The 12678-nt window shown below is 47.2% G+C and overlaps 1 protein-coding gene across 1 annotated transcript; it reads right to left on the bottom strand.

The window, feature by feature from the left end:
- Positions 1 to 422: 422 nt before the first annotated feature.
- On the bottom strand, positions 423 to 6751 carry LOC111534591 (putative oncomodulin-2). Its single transcript, XM_026447619.1, has 4 exons — positions 6481 to 6751; positions 4811 to 4943; positions 3112 to 3221; positions 423 to 716 (listed from the first exon to the last, which is right to left on the bottom strand). The coding sequence occupies exons 1-4, from the start codon at positions 6539 to 6541 to the stop codon at positions 691 to 693; spliced, it is 330 nt and encodes a 109-aa protein (XP_026303404.1). The 5' UTR covers positions 6542 to 6751; the 3' UTR covers positions 423 to 690.
- Between the last annotated feature and the right edge of the window lie 5927 nt (positions 6752 to 12678).

Genomic DNA, 12678 nt, shown 5'->3' with positions numbered 1-12678 from the left:
GTGCGCCTGTAATCCCAGCTACTTGGGAGGCTGAGGCAGGACTATAGCTTGAACTCGGAAGGCAGAAGTTGCAGTGAGCCAAGATTGAGCCACTGCACTCCAGCCTGGGTGACAGAGTGAGACTCCGTCTCAAAAAAGAAAAGAAAAAAAAAAGTGATTTTATGCTGGCTAAAATCCCTTTCTTTTAATTTCAGTTTCAGAAGATTTGCTGAGAAAAATCCTAGCATGACAATGGCATTTATTTGTGACTTTAAAGAAACAACCAAAAAAATCCTCCAAAACCTGATTTCCTTGTTTGCTCAAGCGTAACACCAGCGTGGCCCGCTCCAAGCTTGATGGGACCAGAAATCTGAGAAAAGCCCTTGGTCCCAGCTTGCTTGAATATCCTGCTGAGAAAAAAACACGCCCACACATCGGCAGATATGAGAAGCCTGTCTTTATTGGGTGATTTTTAGAGGCATTGCCTGTTGGGGGGTGGGGGGCTTACAGAAGTCGTCAGGGCATATCCACCACCAGAAAGTCGTGAGTGACTCTCTCATGACCTCACTGAAACAATGAGCAAACTGCAGAAGGTTTCCGGGGAAATTAACAAATTAGGTAGGGGTAGGATGTGGGGTTCCCCGTTCCCAGGGCTTTGGAATCCTTCCAGGTGATTATTCCTTTCTCTCTTTTCTCCAGAGACTGGGGCTTTTAAGAGTGCACCATTTCCTGGAATTCTAGAACAGAAGAGGTGAGAACAGGGTCAGTGGAGGTGGCTTGGTTCTTTACAGACATGCTGTGGCCAATGAGAATTCCAAAGAGGGAAGGAAGTGAAGAAATTGTCAGATGATGGGCATGGCCCCCTTGGAGGGGACAAAAGTAAGAAAAACCGGCTGGGCGTGGTGGCTCACGCGTGTAATCCCAGCACTTTGGGAGGCCGAGGCAGGTGGATCATGAGGTCATGAGATTGAAACCATCCTGGCCAAAATGGTGAAACCCTGTCTCTACTAAAAATACAAAACTTAGCTGGGCGTGTTGGCGCACGCCTGTAATCTGAGCTGCTCAGGAGGCTGAGGCAGGAGAATCGTTTGAACCTGGGAGACGGAGGGTGCAGTGAGCTGAGATCGTGCCATTGCACTCCAGCCTGGATGACAGAGCCAGACTCCATCTCAAAAAAAGGAGAGGGGAGGGGAGGGGAGGAGACCTGGGTATCAATGACTATATCTCCAGGGAGTCCACAGGGTTCCCTTTCTCTGAATAATCTTATTTAACAAACACCTTCAGCTTTGCAATAGAGGCCTTTGAATTAGAACTTGTCAAGCCCATCACTTCTATGCGTTCATTTTGAATGAATGAATGAATTCAGTGTAATTACCTGTGGCCATCTGTGAACATTTAACTTATCGTCTGGTCAATTGCAGACAGCAAGGGGAGGTTTTCTTTCTCTCTTCTGTAGCTGGGTATTGCATTTTTAGGATATATTTGATAGGGTGGGACTTTGAACTGACTCTCCTCCATTGAACCTACCTCCAAAAGCTTCTGTTACTAAAAGAAGGATAATAGTAATAATAACAAGGTATGGATGTTACAGATTGATATAAAAAACTGGGGATTTGCTTTATATTTATCGATAAACTTTGTTTCTTTGGAAATCTTTCATGGTTATGTTTATCTTTTTTTTTTTTTGAGACAGAGTTTCGCTCTTGTTGCCCAGGCTGGAGTGCAATGGTATGATCTCGGCTCACTGCAACCTCTGTCTCTTGGGTCCAAGCGATTCTCCTGCCTCAGCCTCCCGAGTAGCTAGGATTACAGGAGCCCACCACCACACACGGCTAATTTTTAATATTTTTAATAGAGACGGAGTTTCACCATGTTGGTCAGTCTGGTCTTGAACTCCTGACTTCAGGGGATCTGCCCGCCTTGGCCTCCCAAAGTGCTGGGATTATAGGCTTGAGCCACCACGCCCAGCCCGTGGTTATGTTTAAATAAGTCAATCCCCCTTACCTGATCTGTTTTTGTGAGCTATCTATCTGCATTAACTCCCATGTAGTAAGCGATAGTGGTATAATTTTGAACAGGTTTTTTTTCTTTTTTTAAATAAGCATCTAATGTAGTAGTTTTAAATTTCAAATTGGCACCACCAGAAGGACCACCATACGTTCTGCTGAGTTGGCAGGCACAAAGTAGCTAAAAAGCATGCTAGCAACGTGACAAAAGCAAGTGAAAATAGTCCTACAGCTGTGCTAGTGTATTCTAAAGCTCAAACCTAGGATTCTGCCTATGGAAGATGCAGTAAATGAGGTTTGCTTATTTGTTCTCTATTTAATATTATCCACTTGGCGGGCTAATGTGCAATAAAACATATTTGTCTAAACCCTTGAAAACGAAGAGGCCTTCATACGCACGCCAATGGACCCTGGTCTGAAGATGTAAATCTTCCCCTTATTCTGAGAGGTTCAAACCCCACTGGTGGAAATTGGAAATTCCTTGTGCTATATGCAGGTGTATTATGGCATCTTGCAAATAATTGGCCAGGTGGCTAGCTAGTCCCCTAGTCAGGTGAAGGATGTTTTGCAGCTCCTAGACAATGACCAGTGTGACCAGCTTCTTTTTTTTTTTTTTTTTTTTTGAGACGGAGTCTCGCTCTGTCGCCCAGGCTAGAGTGCAGTGGCCGGATCTCAGCTCACTGCAAGCTCCGCCTCCTGGGTTCACGCCATTCTCCTGCCTCAGCCTCCCGAGTAGCTGGGACTACAGGCGCCCGCCAACACACCCGGCTAATTTTTTGTATTTTAGTAGAGACGGGGTTTCACCGTGTTAGCCAGGATGGTCTCGATCTCCTGACCTCGTGATCCGCCCGTCTCGGCCTCCCAAAGTGCTGGGATTACAGGCTTGAGCCACCGCGCCCGGCCCAGTGTGACCAGCTTCTATACCACCTGCCGAGCATTATGCCAGGGTTTTCACACACATCATTTGCATCCTTACTTTAGTCCCATTTTACAGATGAGAAGACTGAGGCTCAGTAAGGTTAAGAAAGGGAGGTTTTAAGCCACATCGGTTGGATCTCACAGCCCAAGCTCTCATGGATGCTTCCTGAGCTAGAGTGTTTTATGCTACGTACAGGCGTGGACGTACCCTCTGCTCCAATTTTTCCATCTCCATCATTATCCGCAGCAGCCATCAAGGACTTGGTTTCTGACTCGGTCAGTTCTCTGGCACCACTCTCAAACTTCTGGAGGAAAAACCTACAGGATAATAAAGATCCATGGGGGTTTTCTGAAAGATCATGCATCTCTGTGTTTACACTTTTGTTTTTCCTTTAAGTAAATCATCTGTTTCCAGCACTTGCAATAATTAGCCAAGGTCTTAGCAAGCAGAGGTTTCCTTAAGCTGTAGAAACCAATGGTGGGCATTTCATTTTTAAGGTTTTTTTTTGTTTTGGTTTGGTTTTTGGGTTTTTCTTGAGACAGGGTCTTGCTCTGTTACCCAGGCTGGAAGGCAGTGACACCATCATGGCTCACTGCAGCCTCAACTTCCTGGGCTCAATCAATCCTTCTGCCTCAACCTCCCAAGGAACTGGGACGACAGGTGCTCCCCACCATGCCCCACTAACATTTGTTTTTGTTTTTGTTTTTGAGACAGAGTCTTGCTCTGTCACCCAGGCTGGAGTGCAGTGGCCGGATCTCAGCTCACTGCAAGCTCCGCCTCCTGGGTTTACGCCATTCTCCTACCTCAGCCTCCCGAGTAGCTGGGACTGCAGGCACCCGCCACCACGTCTGGCTAGTTTTTTTTTGTATTTTTTAGTAGAGACGGGGGTTTCACTGTGTTAGCCAGGATGATCTCGATCCCCTGACCTCGTGATCCGCCCGTCTCAGCCTCCCAAAGTGCTGGGATTACAGGCTTGAGCCACCACGCCTAGCCAACATTTGTATTTTTTTGTAGAGACAAGGTTTTGTCATGTTGTCCAGACTGGTCTTGAACGCCTGGGCTCACTCAAGCAATCCGCCCACCTTAGCCTCCCAGAGGGCTGGGATTGTGTGAGCCACAGTGCCTGGCCCATTTTTAAGATCCCATTTTAATTTTAGTGTTTTAAATTTTTATTTATTTATTTATTTGAGATAGACTCTCTGTCACCCAGGCTGGAGTGCAGCTGCACAATCTCGGCTCACTGTAACCTCTGCCTCCTGATTTCAAGAGATTCTTGTGCTTCAGTCTTCTGAGTAGCTGGAATTACAGGCATGAGCCACCACGTTTAGCCAAAGTTTTAGTTTTTTAAAGTCCATTTGCCAAAGGAAATCCCTTACACCAAAGAATCTTTGTGGCCGGGTGCGGTGGCTCACACCTGTAATCCCAGCACTTTGGGAGGCCAAGGCAGGAGGATCACTTGAAGCCAGGAGTTTGAGACCAGCCTGGGCAACATGGTGAAACCCCATTTCTACTCAAAATACGAAAATTAGCTGGACGTGGTGGCATGCACCTGTAATCCCAGCTACTTGGGAGACTGAGGCATGAGAATCACTTGAACTTGGAAGGCGGAGGCTGCAGGGAGCTGAGATCATCCCACTGCACTCCAGCCTGGGTGACAGAGCGAGACCCTGTCTCAAAAAAAAAAAAAAAAAGAATCTTTGCACCTGCAGTCTTCACTGCCTGTGTTAAGGGCTTTGCATGGGTAGATGTGTGGTCAGCTGACTCATGTCCTTTGCTTTATTGATGCTTGGCTGAATGACCAACACTGAGGCTGGCCATTGAAGAAATACTCAGCATCGTGGCCCCCATTGCACCCCAGGGCCACCCAGCAGTGCCGGGTACCAGACAGACTCAGGACAAAGCTTACTTAAGCTCTTCTTCATCCAGGTACCCGCTCTGGTCATTGTCTATGAACCGGAAAACCTCCTTCACCTGACTGGCTGACATCTTGGAGAGGCCTGACGTCTGGAAGAATTTTTGGGGTTCAAAAGTGTCTGGGTCTGAAGAACAGAGAATGGGTTATTCTGACACTCATTGGATCACATTCTATACTGGGGCCAAGGTACTGAAAACACAGATGATTAAAAATACTTCAACAATATCCCTGAGCTACGGGGATGTTCAACTGGTCCAAGATTTTGGGACAGCCAAGATTTGATGGCTCTGTGATGGCATCCCATGTCCCCTCTGCCCCAGCCTTCCCTCCTCCAGCTGGTTTTGTCCATTTCCCTTTTCCCTCCTCCTCTCCTCTGCGCCTCCCACTCCCCCTGGCCCACTTTACAGGCTGTGTAGCCCAGCCCGCAACATCCCTGGTCTAATTGGTAGGGTGAAATGCAATCACTGGATTTCAACAGGCTAAACGGCCTTTGGCGATTTCTTTCTCTTGTTTTTTCTTTTCTTTTTTTTTTTTGAGACAGAGTCTCATCTGTCACCCAGGCTGGAGTGCAGTGGCGTGATCTCGGTTCACTGCAAACTCAGCCTCCCGAGTTCAAGTGATTCTCCTGCCTCAGCCTCCTGAGTAGCTGGTATTACAGGCGTGCACCCCCATGCCCAGATCATTTTTGTATTTTGGATAGAGACAGGGTTTTGCCATGCTGGCCAGGTTGGTCTTGAATTCCTGACCTCAAGTGATCCACTGGCCTCGGCCTCCCGAAGTGCTGGGATTACAGGCGTGAGCACCACACCTGGCCTTTCAGTGATTTCTTGCTTTCATGTTTTGTAGGTTTCTTTTGTCTTACAGAAGTGTAATTGTGTGCTCAGATCCCAGATCTCTATAATTTTAGTTATCTAATAAATAGTAGTTTTCTTCTCCAATTCCACGAACTTTCCAGCCAAGCTCTTATTTATTTATTTATTTATTTAGAGACAGAGTTTCACTCTGTCGTCCAGGCTGGAGTGCAGTGTAGTGATCATAGCTCACCACAGCCTCAACCTCCTGGGCTTGAGTGATCCTCCTACCTCAGTCTCCCGAGTAGCTGGGACCACGGGCGCATGCCACCATGCCCTGCTAGTTTTTATTTTTATTTTGTAGAGATGGAGCCTTGCTATGTTGCCCAGGCTGGTCTCAAACTCCTGGGCTCAAACAGTCCTCTCACCTTGGCCTCCAAAAAGTGTTGGCATTACAGATATGAGCCACCAGGCCTGGTCTACATTTTTTTTTTTTTTTTTTTGGAGACAGAGTCTTGCTCTGTCTCCCAGGCTGGAGTGCAGTGGCGCGATCTCAGCTCACTGCAACCTCCGCCTCCTGGGTTCAAGCAATTCTCTGCCTCAGACTTCCGAGTAACTGGGATTACAGGCGCCTACCACCACGCCCAGCTAATTATTTTGTATTTTTAGTAGAGATGGGGTTTCACCATCTTGGCCAGGCTGGTCTCCAACTCCTGACTTTGTGATCCACCCGCCTCGGCATCCCAAAGTGCTGGGATTACAGGTGTGAGCTACTGCATCTGGCTGCCTGGCCTACATTTTGATTTTGTGTTGCTTCGCTGAAGGTGCAAAGCTGTGAGGAAATCCCATCCCGCCCCGTGTCCCCTCTACCTTGGCATTCCTGGAGAGCTGCTGCAATGTCGTCAGCACTGAGCACGTCCGTGATGCTCATTTTCTACCTACTCACACAGAATAAACGAGATGCGATAAGCCACAAGCAGCAACATGCACATCCAGGGGAAACACATCTTCTCAGGCCTCCTGAAACTGTACATGTGTCTAGATTTTTTTTTTTTTTTCAATTGAGATGGAGTCTCACTCTGTTGCCCAGGCTGGAGTGCAGTGGCACCATCTCGGCTCACTGCAACCTTTGCCTCCTGGGCTCAAGTGATTCTCCTGCCTCAGCCTTCTGAGTAGCTGGGATGACAGGTGCGCACTATCACGCCCAGCTAATTTTTGAGTTTTTAGTGCAGACGGGGTTTCGCCATGTTTGCCAGGCTGGTCTCGAGCTCCTGACCTCAGGTGATCTGCCTACCTCGGCCTCACAAGTTGCTGGGATTACAGGTATAAGCCACCGAGCCAGGCCTGTCTAGAATTTTTAAAATGTGATAAGCATGGTTTTGTATTAAGTGATGGGACAGAATATCCAAATTAAAACCAGATACCAAAAAGACCCCAGCCCTTTTTATCTCAGAGCCTTCTTTTGAATATATGCCAAAAATGAAAAAAAAAAAATACATGACCTAAAGAAGGATTCAATTGTTTTCTTATAAAAATTATACTGACATAATCAGTCATTTCCACAGGCAGCTACAAACCATGTTACAAATGCACTGGCATTTTCCTACACCAGCCCGAGAGATGCAATGTTGCAATTTCCACATGGGAAGGGATACAGTTTGGGCGCTTGCAGACCTTCTGCGGAAGAAGGTATGCTATATGTCCTGAAAGGTGGAAGCAGATGGAGGAAAAGCCCATCTCCCAGAGATTAAAATCCTTCCAGGTGTCAAAGCCATGGGAAAAGAGGAGTCTAAGCACCTAAGCCTAATACGAATGCATGCAGTGAAGAAGAGTCTGGGGTCTGGTGGGCCCACCAGTTACTCACCGCACGCAGTGAAGAAGAGTCTGAGGTCTGGTAGGTCCACCAGTTACTCACCGTTTTAGGTTTCCCCCAAGAAGAATCAGGAAAAAGAGCGGAAGGAGCAAAACAACAGATGGGCTTTTGCTACCTTGCTGACCTACCTTATATAGGCTAGAAAAAGTGATAGTTAAAACCTCTTAGATTTCCTTTTCAAGGATCAAGTGGATGTAGCTCAAATGTCTTGTCTTACTCATGAAACCTCCTTTTTTTTTTTTTTCTATTTATATCTCAAGGGAATGTGGGTGGGAACAGACAATTGTAAAAAACAAAACAAAACAAAACCACAAACCTCAACAAACCTTAACTAAGGTCTCAATTCTGCAAACGAGCTCTGTTGGCAAAGTGTGGAGAAGGTTCTGGATGCCTGGTAAGGTGGAGATGGTGGCCTGAACTAAGACAAACACATACAGGGGTGCTCCATAAGCTGAAAAGGCTCCCCAGATGTTAGCGGGTACCGTTTGAGGCAGGCCTGTTTTCAGCTTTGGGAACTCTGGGTGTGTAAGGCTGACCTCAGTCTGGAGTTGACAGACTCAAAGCCATTGTCACCAAGCACACACACAGGACTCGTCCGGCACAGGAGATGGGGCTAAGTGATGTGATTTTCCTACAAATGTCTTGACTTTGACATTTCCTAGCTATACCATAAATTGCACACACTCAAAAGGCAAAAAGGAGGAAATCAAGCCAGCATTTCCAACCCACAACACTAACATGTTCGGAAAGAAATATTCTGAGGCTGAGGCCAGGACTAGACAACTCAAGATTTTGTTTCTGTTGTGACAGGGTCTTCTCTGTTGCCCAGGCTGGAGTGCAGTAGCACGATCTCAGCTCACTGCAGCCTTGACCTCCCAGGCTCAAGCGATCCTCCCACCTCAGTCTCCCAAGTAGCTGGTACTACAGGCACACACCACCATGCCTGGCTAATTTTTTTAATATACTTTTTTTTGAGAGACAGGGTTTTGCCACATTGCCCAGGCTGGTCTCGAACTGCTGGTCTCAAGTAATTCTCCCACCTCAGCCTCCCAAAGTGCTGAGATTACAGGTGTGAACCGCCGCGCCTGGCCTTTTTTTTTTTTTCTTTTTTAATTTTCAGCAAACATTTATCGAGCCTTTATATGGCCAGCACTGTGCCAGGCTCTTCTTTTTAATTACTGTGGTAAAAATCATTCCATAAAATATATAATCTTAACCATTTGTAAGTGTATGTATAGTACAATAGTGTTAACTCTTGGTGCATTATTGAATGAGAGATCGCTATAATTTATTCAGCTGGAAAAACGGAAACTCTGTATCCACTGAGCTGCCACCACTCCCCTGTTCCCCTACCTCCCAGCTCCGGGTAAACATCACTGTATTTTCTACTTCTAAGAGTTTGACTACTGGCCCACACCTGTAATCTCAGCACTTTGGGAGGCTGAGGCAGGCAAATCACGAGATCAGAAGTTCAAGACCAGCTTGACCAATATGGTGAAACCCCATCTCTACTAAAAACACAAAAATTAGCTGGGTGCGGTAGCCTGTAATCCCAGCTACTTGGGAGGCTGAGGCAGGAGAATCACTTGAATCTGGGAGGCGGAGGTTGCAGTGAGCTGAGATTGCGCCACTGCACTACAGCCTGGGTGACAGAGCGAGACTTTGCCTCAAAAAAAAGATTAAGAGTTTGATTGCTTTATCTAGGGACATCATATAAGTGGAATCATATAGTATTTGTCTTTTTCAGACTGGCTTATTTCACTGAGTATAATGTCCTCAAGGTTCATCCATGTTGTGGCATGTGTCAGGATCTCCTTTTTTTTTTTTTTGAGACGGAGTCTTCCTCTGTCACCCACGCTGGAGTGCAGAGGCGTGATCTCGGCTCACTACAACCTCCGCCTCCCGGGTTCAAGCGATTCTCCTGCCTCAGCCTCCAAAGTAGCTGGGACTACAGGCACATGCTACGACACCCGGCTAAATGTATTTTTAGTAGAGATGGGGGTTTCACCATTTTGACCAGAGGCTGGTGTCGAACTCCTGACCTCAAGTGATCTACCTGCCTCGGCCTCCCAAAATGCTGGGATTACAGGTGTGAGCCGTCACGCCTGGCCTAGGATCTCCTTTTTAAAAGCTAGATTCATGTTTTTTGTTTGTTTTTCATTTTTATTTTTATTTGTTTTTGAGACGGAGTTTCGCTCTTTGGGCTGGAGTGCAGTAGTGTGATCTCAGCTCACTGCAGCCTTGACCTCCTGAGCTCAGGCAATTCTCCCAGCTCAGCCTCCCGGGAGGCTGGGACTACAGGCACACACCACCACACCTGGATAATTTTTTGTTTTTTTTTTTTTGGTAGAAATGGGTGCCTCACGATGTTGCCCAGGCTGGTCTCAAACTCCTGGACTCAAGCAATCCGCCCTGCTCGGCTTCTCAAAGTGCTGGGATTACAGGCGTTACAGGCGTGAGCCACTGTGCCCAGCCTCAAGTTTTTAAAAAGTGCAAAAATAGATCCCATGTTGCAATCAGAAACATACAGTGGCTTAGAAGCAGACAATTAAGGCCAGGTGCGGTGGCTCACGCCTGTAATCCCAGCACTTTGGGAGGTTGAGGCAGGCGGATCACCTGAGGTTGGGGGTTCGAGACCAGCCTAACCAACATGGAGAAACCCCGTCTCTACTAAAAATATAAAATTAGCCAAGTGTGGTGGCGCGAGCCTGTAATCTCGGCTACTCGAGAGGCTGAGGCAGGAGAATGGCTTGAACTGGGGAGGTGGAGGTTGCGGTGAGCCAAGATCATGCTACTGCACTCCAGCCTGGGCAACAAGAGTGAAACTTCATATCAAAAAAAAAAAAAAAAAGAAGTAGACAGTTCAGGATACCTAGATCAGGACCTCAGACTGTTTCCTTGGTAAAACAGTGGGCATCTTCACTTTGCCCCAAATATATCCTCCTACCAGGATGGTATGCACCCTAGTGTCATCAGTGAACCGTTTCTCTCAGGGATACCTGCAGCCTCTTTTAAATAACCAAACCTCCAGCCGGCACCCTCTCTCTCTTGTCCACATTTTATTCCCCAGTGCCTAGCCCAGGACTGACCTAGGTTTAGACGCTCAGCAGTTATTTGATGAATGAATAAATACAAATAGCAAAAATAAGTTGAAAATATGATTTCCAACCAGCATCACCTCGCCCAGACCCTTAAAGAAGTTTCTGAAGATTGGGTGGTGGCTCATGCCTGTAATCTCAGCACTTTGGGAGATCAAGGTGGGAGGACTGCTTGAGCCCAGGAGTTCGAGACTAGCCTGGAGAACATGACAAGGCCCTGTCTCTACAATAAAATAATAATCATAAACCAGCCCCGGCTGGGTGTGGTGGCTCATGCCTGTAATCCTACCACTTTGGGAGGCTAAGGCTGGTGGATTACCTGAGGTCAGGAGTTCGAGACCAGCCTGGCCAACATGGTGAAACCCCATCTCTACTAAAAATACAAAATTAGCCGGGTGTGGTGGATCACGCCTGTAATCCTAGCACTTTGGGAGGCTGAGGCGGGCGGATCACAAGGTCAGGAGATCAAGACCATCCTGGCTAACACAGTGAAACCCCGTCTCTACTAAAAATACAAAAAAATTAGCCGTGCGCGCTGGCGGGCGCCTGTAGTCCCAGCTACTTGGGAGGCTGAGGCAGGAGAATGGCGTAAACCCGGGAGGCGGAGCTTGCCGTGAGCGGAGATCGCCTCACTACACTCCAGCCTGGGCGACAGAGCGAGACTCCGTCTCAAAAAAAAAAAATACAAAATTAGCTGGGCATGGTAGTGCACGCCTGTAATACCAGCTACTCCAGAGGCTGAGGCAGGAGGACCGCTTAGAACCTGGGAGGCGGAGGTTGCAGTGAGCTGAGATAGTGCCACTGCCCTCCAGCCTGGGTGACAGAGTGAGACTCTGGGAAAAAAAAAAAAAAAATCAGCTAGGCACGGTGGCGTATGCCTGTGGTGCCGGCTGCTCAGGAGGCTGAGGTGGGAAGATGGATTGAGGCCGGGAAGTAACGGCTGCTGCAAGTTACAATTGCACCACTGCACGCCTGCCTGGGCAACACAGCGAGACCTTGTCTCAAAAATAAATAAATAAATAAAAAAAGAAAGTTTCTGAAAATAAGCCTTAAGAGTTTTGAATTAGGTTTCTGACATTAAGTTGCCATAGAAACTAGCTGAGCCCTTTCTCTTTCTTGGGAGTGTTTACAATTGTCCACAGAGATACAACATTTAAAAAAAATCTGCTCATTTAAATCAAAGTAGCATATGGGTTAAACCAAGATACTTTTTCTGTTCATGCTATTTTTCTGATAGAAAATAAAGATAAGGCCGGGCGCGGTGGCTCAAGCCTGTAATCCCAGCACTTTGGGAGGCCAAGACGGGCGGATCACGAGGTCAGGAGATCGAGACCATCCTGGCTAACACGGTGAAACCCCGTCTCTACTAAAAAATACAAAAAACTAGCCGGACGAGGTGGCGGGCGCCTGTAGTCCCAGCTAGCTACTCGGGAGGCTGAGGCAGGAGAATGGCCTAAACCCAGGAGGCGGAGCTTGCAGTGAGCTGAGATCCGGCCACTGCACTCCAGCCTGGGCGACAGCGAGACTCCGTCTCAAAAAAAAAAAAAAAAAAAGAAAAAGAAAATAAAGATACCAGAGACCAGGCCAGGAGTGGTGGCTCATGCCTGTAATCCCAGCACTTTGGGAGATCAAGATGGGAAGATTGCACGGGCCCAGGAATTCAAGACCAGCCAGGGTAATGTATTGAGACTCCCATCTCTATAGAAAAATATTATATTTATTTAAATTTTAAAAAGAGAACATATTCAGTGAACATGTTTTCTGAATCAATGAGGCACTTAAGATGATAACTTGAATTCCAGTATGTGCAATCTGAGCATCAAATATTGATTCAGGCCAGGCACGGTGGCTCATGCCTGTAATCCCAGCACTTTGGGAGGCTGAGGTGGGTGGATCACCTTAGGTCAGGAGTTCGAGCCCAGTCTCGCCAACACGGCGAAACCCTGTCTCTACTAAAAATATTAAAAAATTATCTGGGCATGGAAGCGGGCAATCCAAGCTACTTGGGAGGCTAGGGCAGAAGAATCGCTTGAACCCGGGAGGTGGAGGTTGCAGTGAGCCAAGATCGCACCACTACATTCCAGCCTGGGTGACAGC

The sequence above is a fragment of the Piliocolobus tephrosceles genome, chromosome 8, assembly GCF_002776525.5.
Source record: "Piliocolobus tephrosceles isolate RC106 chromosome 8, ASM277652v3, whole genome shotgun sequence".
In the NCBI taxonomy this organism is placed as follows: Eukaryota; Metazoa; Chordata; class Mammalia; order Primates; family Cercopithecidae; genus Piliocolobus; species Piliocolobus tephrosceles.
This window is presented reverse-complemented; position numbering and strand designations above follow the sequence as displayed.

Coding starts and splice junctions, on each gene's coding strand:
- LOC111534591 (XM_026447619.1), bottom strand. CDS start 6,541: ATGAGCATCACGGACGTGCTCAGTGCTGACGACATTGCAGCAGCTCTC. Junction 4,944..6,480: donor AGCTCTCCAGGAATGCCAAG/GTAGAGGGGACA, acceptor TCTGTTCTTCAG/ACCCAGACACTTTTGAACCC. Junction 717..3,111: donor TGGAAAAATTGGAGCAGAGG/GTACGTCCACGC, acceptor CTTCTGTTCTAG/AATTCCAGGAAATGGTGCAC.